Raw genomic sequence first — 13,270 nt, 5'->3', positions numbered from 1 at the left:
AAAAAAAAAAAAAAAAAGAAAAAGAAAAAGAAAAGAAAGACACCATTTTTTTGGATTTCGAGTTCACGCTAAACCCAGGATGCCTTACGGTGGGGTCCTTAGTGAATTACATTTACAAAGACCTTACTTCCAAACCTCACACATTCTGAGGTTCCAGGTGGATGTGAAATTTGGGAGGATACTATTCAAGCCACTGTATACATCAAAGGCTGTTTTGGGGTCATTTAGTTATGGAAGTGTTTATGCCTGTGCTTAGGAAACACTATACCAGCGGGTTTCACGTGACCTTCTGCCCTGGAACCCACCCTTGGTTGTTTTACTGTAGCTACTCTAAGGGGTGGGGAAGGCTAGAGGTTCACATGAAACCCATTGCTACCGTTGCCATCTAAGTCCCTACCACGTCTAGCCCACTCTACTGCAGTAGTCTCCAAACTGGTTTGGTCGTCTCTCTATGGGTTTCCCGTGAACCTCTAGCCTTCCCCAACCCTTAGAGTAGCCAGAGAAAAACAACCAAGAAAGAGCACAATAGCCAATGAGATGGGAGCGGGGAGGCAGGGGCTAGATCATATGGGAAACTGTAGGGCATGGCTGAGACTTTGGGTGTTATAGTAAGTGGAATGAGGACCCATTGAAGAATTTTGAGGGAGGAGTGACGTGATCTGATTTGTTGTTTGCGTTTTTGAAAGGGTCACTCTGACTCTGTAGGCTTATAGAGTGGGGTGAGGCAGGGGAAAGCAAACTAGAATGGAAGTTAAAAAACCAGTGATGGGGATACTGCAGGAGACTGCGTTAGATGTGGTAGAGACTCAGACGGTGATGGTAGCAGTCCAGGTGGTGAGAGGGAGTATCTGGAAAGTGAGAGAATGGGACTTGCTCAAAATAATTAGCAATAGCCAAGAAAGAAGGAGCAATCATGGGTGATTCTTAGCTTTATACCCTGGATAACAGGGCTGATGGTGACACTATTTACTGGAGGGTGAGATGAGAAGAGGGATTGTTTGGAGGTCATGGGAAATATGGAATCAGAATTCCTCTAAACAGGTTAAGTTGGAGAGGCCCATTTATTATACATCCAAGCGAAGATTCCAGTCTGTAGAATGGATTTGAGTCTGGAACCCCGTGGCGAGATATAGATGAGAAATCAATTCAGGGGTCATTAGCCTGTAGGTGGTATATTTAAAGCCATGGGATTGATAGAAATCACCTAGAGAAGGAGGGCTGAGAAAACAAGAAGGCTGAAAGATTGACCCCTGAGACTCCACCACATATAAAGTTCTGGAAATAAGAAAGAGCTAGCAAAGGAAGCTGGCAAAGTGAAACCAGTGAGGAAAGAAGAAAAAACCAGGATAGTGTCATGGTTTTCAAGTTAAATGAGCCTCTGATAGACTGAAGAACCTTCCCATTAAGTACCTGGATGTTAATCTACTCCTGTCCTATATTTAATTTTAATTTTTATTTATTTATTTATTTTTGAGATGGAGTTTCGCTTTGTCGCCCAGGCTGGAGTGCCGTGGCGCGATCTCGGCTCACTTCAACCTCCACCTCCTGGGTTCAAGCAGTTCTCCTGCCTCAGCCTCCCAAGTAGCTGGGATTATAGGCGCACACCACCACACCCAGCTACTTTTTGTAATTTTAGTAGAGACGGTTTCACCGTGTTGGTCAGGATGGTCTCTAACTCCTGACCTTGTGATCCGCCCACCTCGGCCTCCCAAAGTGCTGGGATTACAGATGTGAGCCACTGCGCCCAGCCCTATGTTAAATTTTAAGTTTTGTGATTTTTTTTGTAACTGGATTTATGAGTTCGGTGCTACTAAATTGCAGTTTTCTTTGGCCAGAAACAATTGTGTGGCAACAATTTCATAGGGTTCAAACTAAACATAAAAATCACCAAGTCATAAAGTGTTCCTTTCCTGTTACCTCTTAGAAAATAAGAAATTAAAGTTCCTGGTATTTGTTGAAGGACATTCAGGTTTTTCTCTTTCATGGGAATTTTTGTCCATTCAGGGTCTGTCCGTGCAGAGCTCTTGCTATTTGGGAAATAATGTGAGTTCCTGGTTTCTGTCTTACAGGAAGAATATGTTCAAGAGGGAATAAGATGGACACCCATTGAGTACTTTAATAATAAAATTGTATGTGACCTCATAGAGAACAAAGTGGTAAGTGTTGGTTTAGTATGTCTTCACTGCTCACAGGTTTACATTAAGTGAGTTTTTGTTCTGTGTCGTTGTTTTAGAACAGGCAAAGTGACAACTCTGATTTGCAGAGAATTTGAGCAATTGTATTAGTTTTCTGTATGTGTGAAAAGAAAACAGTAGGGCTTTATTCTGGCAGTAAATATGAACATGTGGATATGAGTAAAATGTCAATTTACAAATGGAAGTTGTTACTGATTCTAAGAGAAGACAGCTATCACACGATGACTTAGCATGTGAAGAGCCATAAAACTGGCCCTGTGTTCTAGTCCAACTTCTAGGACTTTAGCCTTAATGACTGATTCAGGCTGGGCATGGTGGCTCATGCCTGTAATCCCGGTACTTTGGGAGGCCGAGGCAGGTGGATCGCTTGAGCACAGGGGTTCAAGACCAGCCCCAGCAACATGGTGAAACCCTGTTTCCAAACAGAAAATTTAGCTAATACAAAAATTGTATTAGCTAAATACAAAAATTAGCCAGGCATGGTGGCACGCACCTGTGGTCCTAGCTACTCTGGAGGCTGAGGTGGGAGGATCACTTGAGCCTGGGAGGTTGAGGCTGTGGTGAGCTGAGATTGTGCCACTGCACTCCAGCCTGGGTGACAGAGCAAGACAAGACCCTGTCTCAAAAGAAAAAAAGATGATTCAAAATAAAAGAAAAGTGATACAGAACAAATATCTCTATAGGATTATATATATATATATATATATATATATAAAAAAAAGCCAAACACTGGAAACAGTGAAAACATCCGTAGACAACTTATTTATTTATTTATTTATTTTGAGAGGCATCTCGCTCTGTTGCCCAGGGGTTTCACCATGTTGGCCAGTTGGCCAGGCTGGTCTCGAACTCCGGACCTCATGATCCACCCACCTCGGCCTCCCAAAGTACTGGGATTACATGCATGAGCCACCATGCCCAGCCAGACAACTTAGTTATTAAACAAATGAGAAATACAGCCATTAACATAGGAAGTATGAAGAATATGTAAAACATGAGGAATGCTTATAAAATAGTGCTATGTGAAAAAGGAAATGCATTATAGAGTGTGTACACTAAATAACTATATAAATGATGCCTATATGGGTAACATGCTGAAAGAGAACATTAAGAAATAGATTAGGTCAAAGGAAAATGTTTTTATTTTACTTTTGGATTCTTAAGTCAATTTGGCATGAATATGAGTGAGCAGATAATGATCTGTGCATGACAGTTGGATAAAACTTCAGGGAGTTAAACAGCTTTTTGGAAAATGGAGTTTCCTCCCTCTTTAGATCTAAGTGGTGACTTCCAATTTGGGACTATTAATTGCATTCTTGCCTGAAGGGGAAGACTGACTTTCAAGATGGTATCTTAAGTCTGGGGAGCCGTTTCCTTCCCTAAGAAAGGACCTGATAAGCATTGTCTGTTTTGGAGAGGTCAGTGACTAGGGCCTTGCCTTCTTGCTCCCATCAGAACCCTCCTGGCATCATGAGCATCCTGGATGATGTGTGCGCCACGATGCATGCGGTGGGTGAGGGGGCAGATCAGACACTGCTCCAGAAACTTCAGATGCAGATTGGGAGTCATGAGCACTTCAACAGTTGGAACCAAGGCTTCATCATTCATCATTATGCTGGGAAGGTATGGCCAATATCCATTTTAATGTCTATCTGTTTTAAGCTTTTGGGTCTGTGATCCGGTTTCTCATGAAGCAAATCATATGCCTCGCCGTATTTTATTCATTCAACAAATAGAACTTATTGACTATCAAAGGAAGCAAAACAAAAGATTGTATATACTACTGCATATTTTTTTTGTATGTACATACTTTTATTTTTATACTGTAGAAGAAGCTACTACTTTACAGCGTATAAATGAACATAGGTGTAAGACAGCAAGAATGAAAGAAATAGCATATATCTAATGAAAAGACTCAGAATTTCTAGAACACAATGAATACCTACATCCTACTTTTTGGGAACCAAATGCTAACAACATGTATATAACAAGGCAAGTGCTGCTACATCAGAGGTACCAAAAACACTTAGGAATTGTAAATAAGTATCATCCAGCACGTGGATGCTAAATAAAAGACCTGAAGGACTAAATAAATAGGAAAGTCACTCTACCTACTTTCCTGTTTCCATCTTTTAGGAATTCAAGTTTATTCAAAATTTCGTTATATAATCCTGTATCTGTGATCTCTTCAATAATTTCGGAATGGTAGTTTTAGACAACTTTAAATCTTGAGCTCCTTCTGAATTTCCCAAAGTGTTTTTGCACTTTTTTTCAGACGGGCCTCTTCTTCAGGGGTCAGCTTTATCTTTATAAGATGGGTAATACCATTCTCTCCCAGGATACAAGGAATACTGAGGAATACTTCTTCATCTATTCCATAGAGGCCCTTAATTATGGTGGAAACTGGATGTGTTCTCCTAAGATTCTTCAAAATACTTTCTGTTAAATCAGCCACAGATAGGCCAATGGCCCAAGAAGTATAACCTTTCATTTTAATAATCTCATAGGCAGTAGCAATCACTTCTTCGTGGACATTTTTCCATTGCTCAGGATCTTTATCAGTTCCTATATCAGAGTTCAGGTCCTTCAAAGGGACACCAGCTATGTTCACTCCACTCCACACAGGAACACTTGAGTCTCCGTGCTCTCCGAGGATCCATCCATGGCAGCTTTCAGAATGGATACCAAGCTTTTGTCCAATCAAGAAACGAAAACGAGCAGTATCCAGGTTACAGCCGCTTCCAATAACACGGTTTTTGGGAAATGCACTCAGCTTCCAAGCTACGTAACTTAAGATATCCACTGGATTGGAAACAATAATCAGTTTGCAGTGGGGACTATGCTGGACAATATTGGAAATCATTAACTTGAAGAGGGCCACATTTCGCTGCACTAAATTAAGGCGCGTTTCTCCCTTTTCTTGGCGTGCACCTGCTGTGATAATCACTAGGTTGGAGTTTGCGGTGACAAAGTAATCTTTGCTACAAACAATATTTGGCATTTTCGTGAAAGAGCTGCCATGTTGAAGATCCATCGTCTCACCCTTCAGTTTGCCTTCGTCAAGATCCACAAGGGCAAGTTCATCGATCAAGCCTTTTAATAAGATGCTGATAGCGCAGGCCATGCCCACCGATCCAGTTCCTATGATGGAGACCTTACTGTGATGAACGGGCTCCTCAGAAGTGAAGCGCTCAATAAGCTCACTCTTCACAGTCGCCATCTTGCTCACGGAGGTGAAGCGCCAGGCGCCCTTGAGTGGGATGCGCGCTGCCTGACGGGGACACAGGGCCATCTTCAGGCACAGGAAATTCGCTCCCACCGAGCTCACTCTCTGGCTGGCCCGCACAAGAGGCACAGTCCAACTCATGGCTGCTCGCTCAAGAACTGGAGAGAGAGAAACGGCAAAAAGCTGCTGACCAGAACGTTGAGACACCAAGAGAGCCGTTGGCAGGACCTTCAGCCCTCTACTGCGGGTGCGCATGACCCGCCCCCTGGCCCTCTACTGCGGCTGCGCGGGCCTTTCCAGCGTCTCCGACACGTGCTTTCTGTAGGTGTTGAAGGGCTGCTTCTCTAGCAAGTGATTTCTGGAGTTTGTTTTACAAAGAGTGTTCTCATCAATAGTTGACATGCTGAAGAAGCTAACCCAGATCCCTGGGATTACTAGTTTTTTATTTTTAGTATGAGTGCCAAGGAAAAATGCTTCTATTATCTACAGATGAAAATAAGGTTACGTTTTCTGAACCATGACCCTGCCGGGAAGGATAGGGCGCTGTGCTTTGCGTACCGGCGGCTGCCTGCACCATCTCCCAGTGTCCGAGAAGTGGGCTCCTGCTTTCTGGTCTATGGCGCTGGAGGCCTATTTTGAAAGGATCCCGCTGCGTTGGTGCCAGTCCTGGCCAGAACCCGCACTGGGACAGTCAGCTGAAGCTTGAGCAGGGTAGGGGCCAGCTGGAAGTCACTCCAGCACTAAATCTCACCATACTACTGCATATTTTTGGAACATGAATCACCCTGCTACATATATTAGCTGCTGAAGAAATAGATTTTCGTCTTGCCTCTTGCTGGAATCACAGACTGGCATTCCTTGTCTCCCCATGCCGACTGGGAGTATAAATCAAGGCCCAGAGTTCACTTTTGATGTATGTTCTCATAAAACCCATGAGTATTGGGTGGCTACTGGGTGCCAGGCTGTGTGGGGCTGCAGATGATAAAAAAGTAATTTGAGGTCATGATCTTGGGGACTTCCTGGTCCTATGGAAATCCCCTGGTCTCATCCATCATCCCAGCTGACCTCTTGTTAAACAGAGTATCTGAGCATGAGTTTCTGGCCAGATTGGTGCAAATTCGATACTGCTTCTGGGAGAAATTGCAAAGCCTCAGATGACATGGCTCATTGCAATGAATTACTGAGCATGAGGGGCTTCGCTTTTGCTCTGTCTTTGCTAAAATTTAGGAAAAGAATTGAGTTTGTCATTTAGACACCCCTATGAATCCACTGAAAAAGGGGTATGGGGCCTTGAGAGCTGGAGTTCTGATTATGGATCACCTGGGCCATCCAGGCAGGCAGATACTCATCAGCATCTGCAGGTCATCCCTGCTAAGTCAGCTAACAAGATATGCACAACCTTCCTGTGACAGTGCACAATGAAATCCCAAATGCAACATCTGGAAATCCACACGTTGTGGTGAGGATAGTCATGGCAACTTGGGTTTTTTGTTTGGTGAAATTAGATTTTTTGTTCAATAAACGATTTTGTTCAATGAATCACATTTTGTTCAATGAAATTACATTTTGTTCAATGAAATTAGATTTCTTTCCATTCTTGGCCAGGTATCCTATGACATGGATGGCTTTTGTGAAAGGAACCGGGATGTGCTTTTTATGGATCTCATTGAGCTTATGCAGAGCAGTGAGCTGTAAGTATGTTTTGCCATAGCTGACAGGGGATATAGGTTTGATGAAATTTTCAATACGAAAACAAACTTATGAGCTGGGTGTGGTAGTGTGCTCCTATAGTCCCAGCGACTCGGGAGGCTGAGGCAGGAGGATCACTTGATCCTAGGAGTTTGAGGCTACAGTGAGCTATGATCACTCCTATGAATAGCCACTGCCCTCCAGCCAGGCAACATAGGAACACCGTGTCTCTAATAAAGAAAAAACAAAAACAAAACAAAACACCTGTGATGTTTAGTGGTTAGGATTTTGTTCCTTTGTGCTATTGGGTCTGGATTATTATTGATCTATTTGGTTTCTCAAAATAGCTTTCTTTTCTCTATATCAGTCTGTCCCTTTTATGTCCCTAACACTTCATGCACCCAAATTCCAAGTGCCATCTACAGGTCCTTGAGGGCATCAGACTTTCTACCTTTCAATACTATTATCAGGGAGAAGTGAGCCCACTGGCTTTGGATTGGGATGGCCATTTCTGACCATTTAAGAGTGGAAGAGTCTGGTTCTATGACATTTTGCCCTTGAACTCTTCTTCATGGTCTTTGAATTTTTAAAGATGTTTAATGGCTTAGCAAGACCCACATTAACCAGAGTCCCTGAAGTACTTAAGAAATGGCTTGAGAACTCTGGGAGGGACAACTAAAGGAAGGAGTGACTCAGAGATCCATTTTAACTCCCAAGACCCTGTTTCAGCTATAGGGGTAGAACAGTGGGGGTATCCCCCTTGCACACTGCTAGAACTGTCAGGACCACCTCTGCCTTCCTCCCCTCTTCCCTGAAAAGGTTCTCAAGATCCTGGATAACACATAAGAAGATGTAATTTACATGAGCAGGTCCATGCTTGCAAGGCAAGGCCCATGCATGCCAGATCTAACAATTTCTAGAGCTTATTTCAAGTAAGAGTTGCCCTTCTGGTCTCTATTACTTAAGCTGTCACAACAGCAAGGCCAGTTGCTCTAATCAACAGCAGCGAGCCTGATAATTTCCTAATAAAGGACTGACTGCAATGAAAGCAAAGCAAGAGTTTCCTTTTCAGGCCCTGGACAGCTGTTCTGCTCCATTTAATTCTGTCTCTGCCACTCCCTGCCCCTCCTCACCCTCTGCTCTCCATCCCTGCCCTTCTTTGCAGTCACACCACTATTTTTGAGATTTTGCGTTTCTCTTTATTCACAACATACAAAATCGATCGGTTCTTCTCTGAGATGGTTAGGTAAGCCACAAGTCCTGGCTTGTGGGTTTTATGGCAGTCAGGTGCAGACTTGCTTCCGGAGATTGTTTTTAAAAACTTATTAAAATTCCTGCCAAGTTTAAGAGCTATTATTGCTTGCATATAAACTGCTGTCATATAGACATGGCCTATTATTTTATAAACACATTTGATGTCAAAATCTGTAGTCGTGTCTGGTCAAGTTAAAAGTAGATTGCTGGGGAGACTTCCTGGAACATTCAAGATGCCCAAAAAGTCATTGAGGAGGAAGTGAGTTTGAGTTTGAATGTCAGATTGCTAATTTACATGGATCCTGTCATTCACCCAGTCAGCAAATATATATTATGGACCAACTGTGTACCATGCTATGCTTCAGACACACCAGGGACACTAAGATGAGGAAGGCATTGTCCCTGTCCTGTTGCTAGTGAGGCAGATGTGTAAACACATGCAGCTCAAATAGCACCACTAATGAAAGTATATACAGGCCGGGCACAGTGGCTCACGCCTGTAATCACAGCACTTTGGGAGGCCAAGGCAGGTGGATCACGAGGTCAAGAGATCGAGACCATCCTGGCCAACATGGTGAAACCCTGTTTCTACTAATAATACAAAAATTAGCTGTGTGTGGTGGTTTGCGCTTGTAGTCCCAGCTACTCAGGAGGTTGAGGCAGGAGAATCTCTTGCACCTGGGAGGCAGAGGTTGCAGTGAGCCAAGATCACGCCACTGCACTCCAGCCTGGCGATAGAGTGAGACTTTGTCTCAAAAAAAAAAAAAAAGTATATTCAGGAGGCAGAGTGCTCGTGATTTGTTACTGCTCCACTTAAAATCGCTCATTCTCAAAAGCAGTTTGTCAGGGTTTTCTGTGTAGAGCTGGGAACAGTGTGCTACTGGCATCTGGTGAACAGAGACCATGGATGCTGCTAAATATCTCACTATATGTAGAAGAGGCCCCCTCCTCAGCCCCCAACAAAGAATTATTCAGCCGCAGATACCAGTGCCTAGGCTCGGAAACTGCTCTAGAGCAAAGCAGCATCTGCACTGAATCCAGATATTTCATATAATTCCCTGAGTTCTGGTCTAGCTTGCTTGTGTTAACAAACACATGCTGGCCGGGCGCAGTGCCTCACACCTGTAGTCCCAACACTTCAAGAGGCTGAGGCAGGAATATCTCTTGAGCCCAGTTGTTTGAGACCAGCCTGGGAAACATGGCAAAACCCCATCTCTATAGAAAATACAAGAATTAGCTGGATGTGGTGGCACCTGCCTATAGTCCCAGTCACTCAGGAGGCTGAGGTGGGAAGATGGCTTGAGCCTGGGAGGTCGAGGCTGCAGTGAGCCATGATTGAACCCCTGCACTCCGGCCTGGGCAACAGAGCGAGACCCTGTCTCAAAAACAAAAGAAAACGAAAACCTGAAATCCCCTACTGACCTCCCTCCGTTATGTTCTACTGTCAAGATATACCTTAATTCCTGTGACTAGGGACTTTGGAAAGCAACGTTTTAAAATTTATTTTGCAGTCTTTGATTCCAAGTTGCTTATATCTTAGAAGTCTTTCCTTTCATGTCTTTCGTCCATTGTTCATTTCCCCAAGTCACATCTTGATGGCCTGCGCTGTGAGTTAGATGGCTTTTCTGTAGCCAAGGTTATGTGCCTGGGGACGGCCCTCCACCCCATCCTCTAAAAAGGCAGGCTTTCAGACCCCAAGGTACTTACAGATTGCTAATTCATTCTCTTTCTCCTTTTCCAGGCCTTTCATAAAGTCTTTATTTCCAGAAAATCTGCAAGCTGACAAGAAAGGGCGCCCAACTACTGCCGGAAGCAAAATAAAGGTTAGTTGTATTTTAGGAAATTTATAGATTCTTAAAAGGGCTAGGGCTTCCTAGGAGTCAGGAGCTGCACCCCTGGGCCAGGATATGAGGTCAGCGAGATGTGAGGAGATGGTTACAGAAGATGCTCAGAAGTAATGTCGCTGCTTGTTAAAAGGTTCCAGGACGCAAGCTGAATTTGACTTGGCTGTACCAAAACCTTAAATGGTTTAAGTACCTCATAGCTTAATAGTCAGCAGCTGATAATCAGCTACTTTCTAAGAGGAAATGGCTTTATACAGAATCTGGAAGAATTTATGTTAAACTATCAGGGAAATTTTGTGGTTCGGAGCCATGTTTTGGATATTGATGACAGTTTTCCAGGCCAAGCCCAAAAACCTGCCAGTTATGGAACGTTACTTGCCAGAAATTCTACTTGGTCTTTTAGGGGCAATTTATGCGTCCCTCCTCGCTGGGCCCTGCAGGCCTTTCCTTGCTGGGAATTGAAGACACATCTGGCCACATGGTGTCTCAAAGTCTGAAGGAAATCTTAACAGTGTTTCTCAGGAAGTAGGCAGGGTTCTGTGGTACCTGAGCCATTGTGTGGCAAAATTCGTTGTCCCTAATTACACTCTGAATTAAGAGTTTGTGGGCCGGGCGCAGTGGCTCATGCCTGTAATCCCAGCACTTTGGGAGGCCGAGGCAGGCGGATCACCTGAGGTCGGGAATTCAAGACCAGCCTGACCAACATGGAGAGGAGAAACCCTGTCTCTACTAAAAATACAAAATTAGCCAAGCGTGGTGGTGGGCGCCTGTAATCCCAGCTACTCAGGAGGCTGAGGCAGGAGAATCACTTGAGCCCGGGAGGCAGAGGTTGCAGTGAGCCAAGATAGCGCCATTGCACTCCAGCTTGGGCAAGAAGAGTGAAACTCTGTCTCGAAAAAAAAAAATCTGTGTCAGCCACATGTAGTGGTTCAGGCCTGTAATCCCAACACTTTTGGAGGCCAAGGAGGGAGGATTACTTGACCCCGGGAGTTTGAGACCAACCTGTGCGACATAATGAGAACCCCATCTCTACTAAAAATAAAAATTAGGTGTGGTGGCTCACACCTATGCTCTTAGCTACTTGGGAGGCTGAGGCAGGAGAATCGCTTTAGTCAAGGAAGTCAAAGCTACAGTGAGCTGTGATTGCTCCAGTCTGGGGGACAGAACGAGACCCTGTCTCAAAAAAAAAAAAAAAAAAAAAAAAGTTTTTGTCATTGTGTCACACACACTTAATCTTGTAACTCTAAGAAATATTCACTAAGCTATTTTTAAAAATCATGCTGGTTAAGAATAATTTTTTTAAAAAATTATACCAGCTAAATACTTTCTCAGTTTTTCAATCAAAGGAATGGTTGAGTGACAGCAGGGCTTTGAGTTTGCTTGCCTGTGTTTGAATCTCAGCTCTGGGTTTTCCTCGCTGTGTGCTTGCCAAGGTGTTACTTATGCTCTCAGTGCCCTCACCGCTTCCCTGTAAAATGGAGATATTGGTGTCTATCTTAAGAGATTACTGTGATGCTTCAGCTTCATAATTCATCAGAAGCATGTAACGCAGTGCCTAAGGCATACTGAACACAAGATGTATATATGTGCTCTGACTACATTCTTCCCCTTTAGCCCCATTCCTATATCACCGTTGTTGGTCTCTGCTTAATTGTTGCTTTTTCCTTTTTTGTAAAGTTGAGTTCTCACAATGTCACCCAGGCTGGTCTTGAACTCCTGGGCTCAAGCAATCAATCCTCCCACCTCAGCCTCCCAAAGTGCTGGGATTACAGGTGCTGCAAGCAACCAAGTCCAACCTGGGCTTTCAGCTGTAGGGTAGAGCCCTCTGAGTGTCAAGAACATCATATTGAAAGAACTAGAGAAATTTAGTAGCCCCAGGACAGCCACTGGGTTAGGCTCACTGGAGCAGAAAGCTGAAGGCAGAAAACAGATGAAATTCTCATGAGGCCCAGATATTACTGTCTGTGTGAAGTTTCTGACTCATGCCTTTACTGCAAAGTGCTGGATAAGGATTAACTCTGGGCTGGAAAATCGAGTCATAAGACTGTCACATTCAGATCCAAGGGGCCCGGATCATCCAGGTTATGATGACTCATTTCCAAGTGGTCTGGATTATTCTCTATAAAAAGGAGAGCAAGGGTAGGGACACTTTTTTCCTCCTTGAAGATTTGTCCCCTTTCTTTTCCTTCATATGCTTGTCTGGTTGAAGGTTCAAAGTGCCATCATTGTGTGGGGTGTTTCCAAAATGTTTAGGTTTACAAGTCTCAGGCCCTTTTCTAGGGAGGTCAAGCTGAAGTCAGCCAGTTTACCTAAAGAGAGTACAGCATGTTTTCCCACCTCCAGGCACACTCTCCTCGGTGGATGTTGTGACCTCTGTCTGCCTGGCTGTCTGCCTCCACATAGGAATAAAAGTTTCTCCCAGTACCTCTTACAGCTACAAAGCCATGGCCCAATCTCCGATACATTCCATATCCACAGTATTTTGCAGACATCACTGTCATCTTAACAATATCCCTGAGGCATAAGCATTTAAAAGGGTTCTGAGTTCCTTGAAAGAAAAATTAAACTGGTGTTCAAGGTCATCGCAGTGTTATATATTTCATTATCTTGTAATTATTTAAACATGTAAACTGATTTGTAGGATTTAACTAATAGAATATTCATTTGATGGGAACTCTTATTATCTTGATTATAAATAAAAGTATAAATATAGTAATATTTAATAGCACTTGATTTTGAGGTTTTACTTAATTCGATATTGTTGTGTCTGGAAGGGACCAGTACAGGTTGAGCATCCCAAATCCTGAAATGCTCCAACGAGCATTTCCTTTGAGCATCATGTTGGTGCTCAAAAAGTTTCAAATTTTGGAGCATTTTGGATTTCAGCTTTTCAGATTCGGATACTCTACTATAAAGTATAATGCAGGCCGGGCATGGTGGCTCATGGCCACCTAGCACTTTGGGAGGCCAATGTGGGTGTATCATTTCAGGCCAGTCTGGCCAACATGGTGAAACCCCATCTCTACTAAAAATACAAAAATTAGGCCGGGCACAGTGGCTCA

The 13,270-nt window shown here is 43.6% G+C and overlaps 2 protein-coding genes across 3 annotated transcripts in view; one reads left to right on the top strand and one right to left on the bottom strand.

Annotated features, from left to right (window-relative positions):
* MYO1E (myosin IE) overlaps positions 1–13,270 on the top strand; it is a 172,691-nt gene that overhangs the window by 71,705 nt on the left and 87,716 nt on the right. The window contains exons 13-16 of the mRNA XM_011983206.1: positions 2,070–2,156; positions 3,651–3,818; positions 7,027–7,112; positions 10,106–10,187. Coding sequence (XP_011838596.1) covers positions 2,070–2,156; positions 3,651–3,818; positions 7,027–7,112; positions 10,106–10,187 — 423 coding nt within the window. The remainder of the gene's footprint in view (positions 1–2,069; positions 2,157–3,650; positions 3,819–7,026; positions 7,113–10,105; positions 10,188–13,270) is intronic.
* Positions 3,917–5,693, bottom strand: LDHAL6B (lactate dehydrogenase A-like 6B). Of its 2 annotated transcripts, XM_011983194.1 has the most exons (3): positions 5,181–5,693; positions 5,121–5,129; positions 4,009–4,997 (listed from the first exon to the last, which is right to left on the bottom strand). In XM_011983194.1, exons 1-3 carry the CDS (start codon positions 5,674–5,676, stop codon positions 4,417–4,419), a joined length of 1,086 nt encoding a protein of 361 aa, XP_011838584.1. In that variant the 5' UTR covers positions 5,677–5,693; the 3' UTR covers positions 4,009–4,416. The 2 variants fall into 2 exon arrangements, with proteins under 2 accessions (XP_011838583.1, XP_011838584.1); XM_011983193.1 differs by having other exon boundaries at positions 3,917–5,693.

The sequence above is a fragment of the Mandrillus leucophaeus genome, unplaced genomic scaffold (assembly GCF_000951045.1).
Source record: "Mandrillus leucophaeus isolate KB7577 unplaced genomic scaffold, Mleu.le_1.0 Scaffold247, whole genome shotgun sequence".
NCBI lineage: Eukaryota > Metazoa > Chordata > Mammalia > Primates > Cercopithecidae > Mandrillus > Mandrillus leucophaeus.
The sequence above is the reverse complement of the archived record's forward strand: the minus strand, read 5'-3'. Positions and strand labels throughout refer to the sequence as shown.

Coding starts and splice junctions, on each gene's coding strand:
- LDHAL6B (XM_011983193.1), bottom strand. CDS start 5,676: ATGCGCACCCGCAGTAGAGGGCTGAAGGTCCTGCCAACGGCTCTCTTG.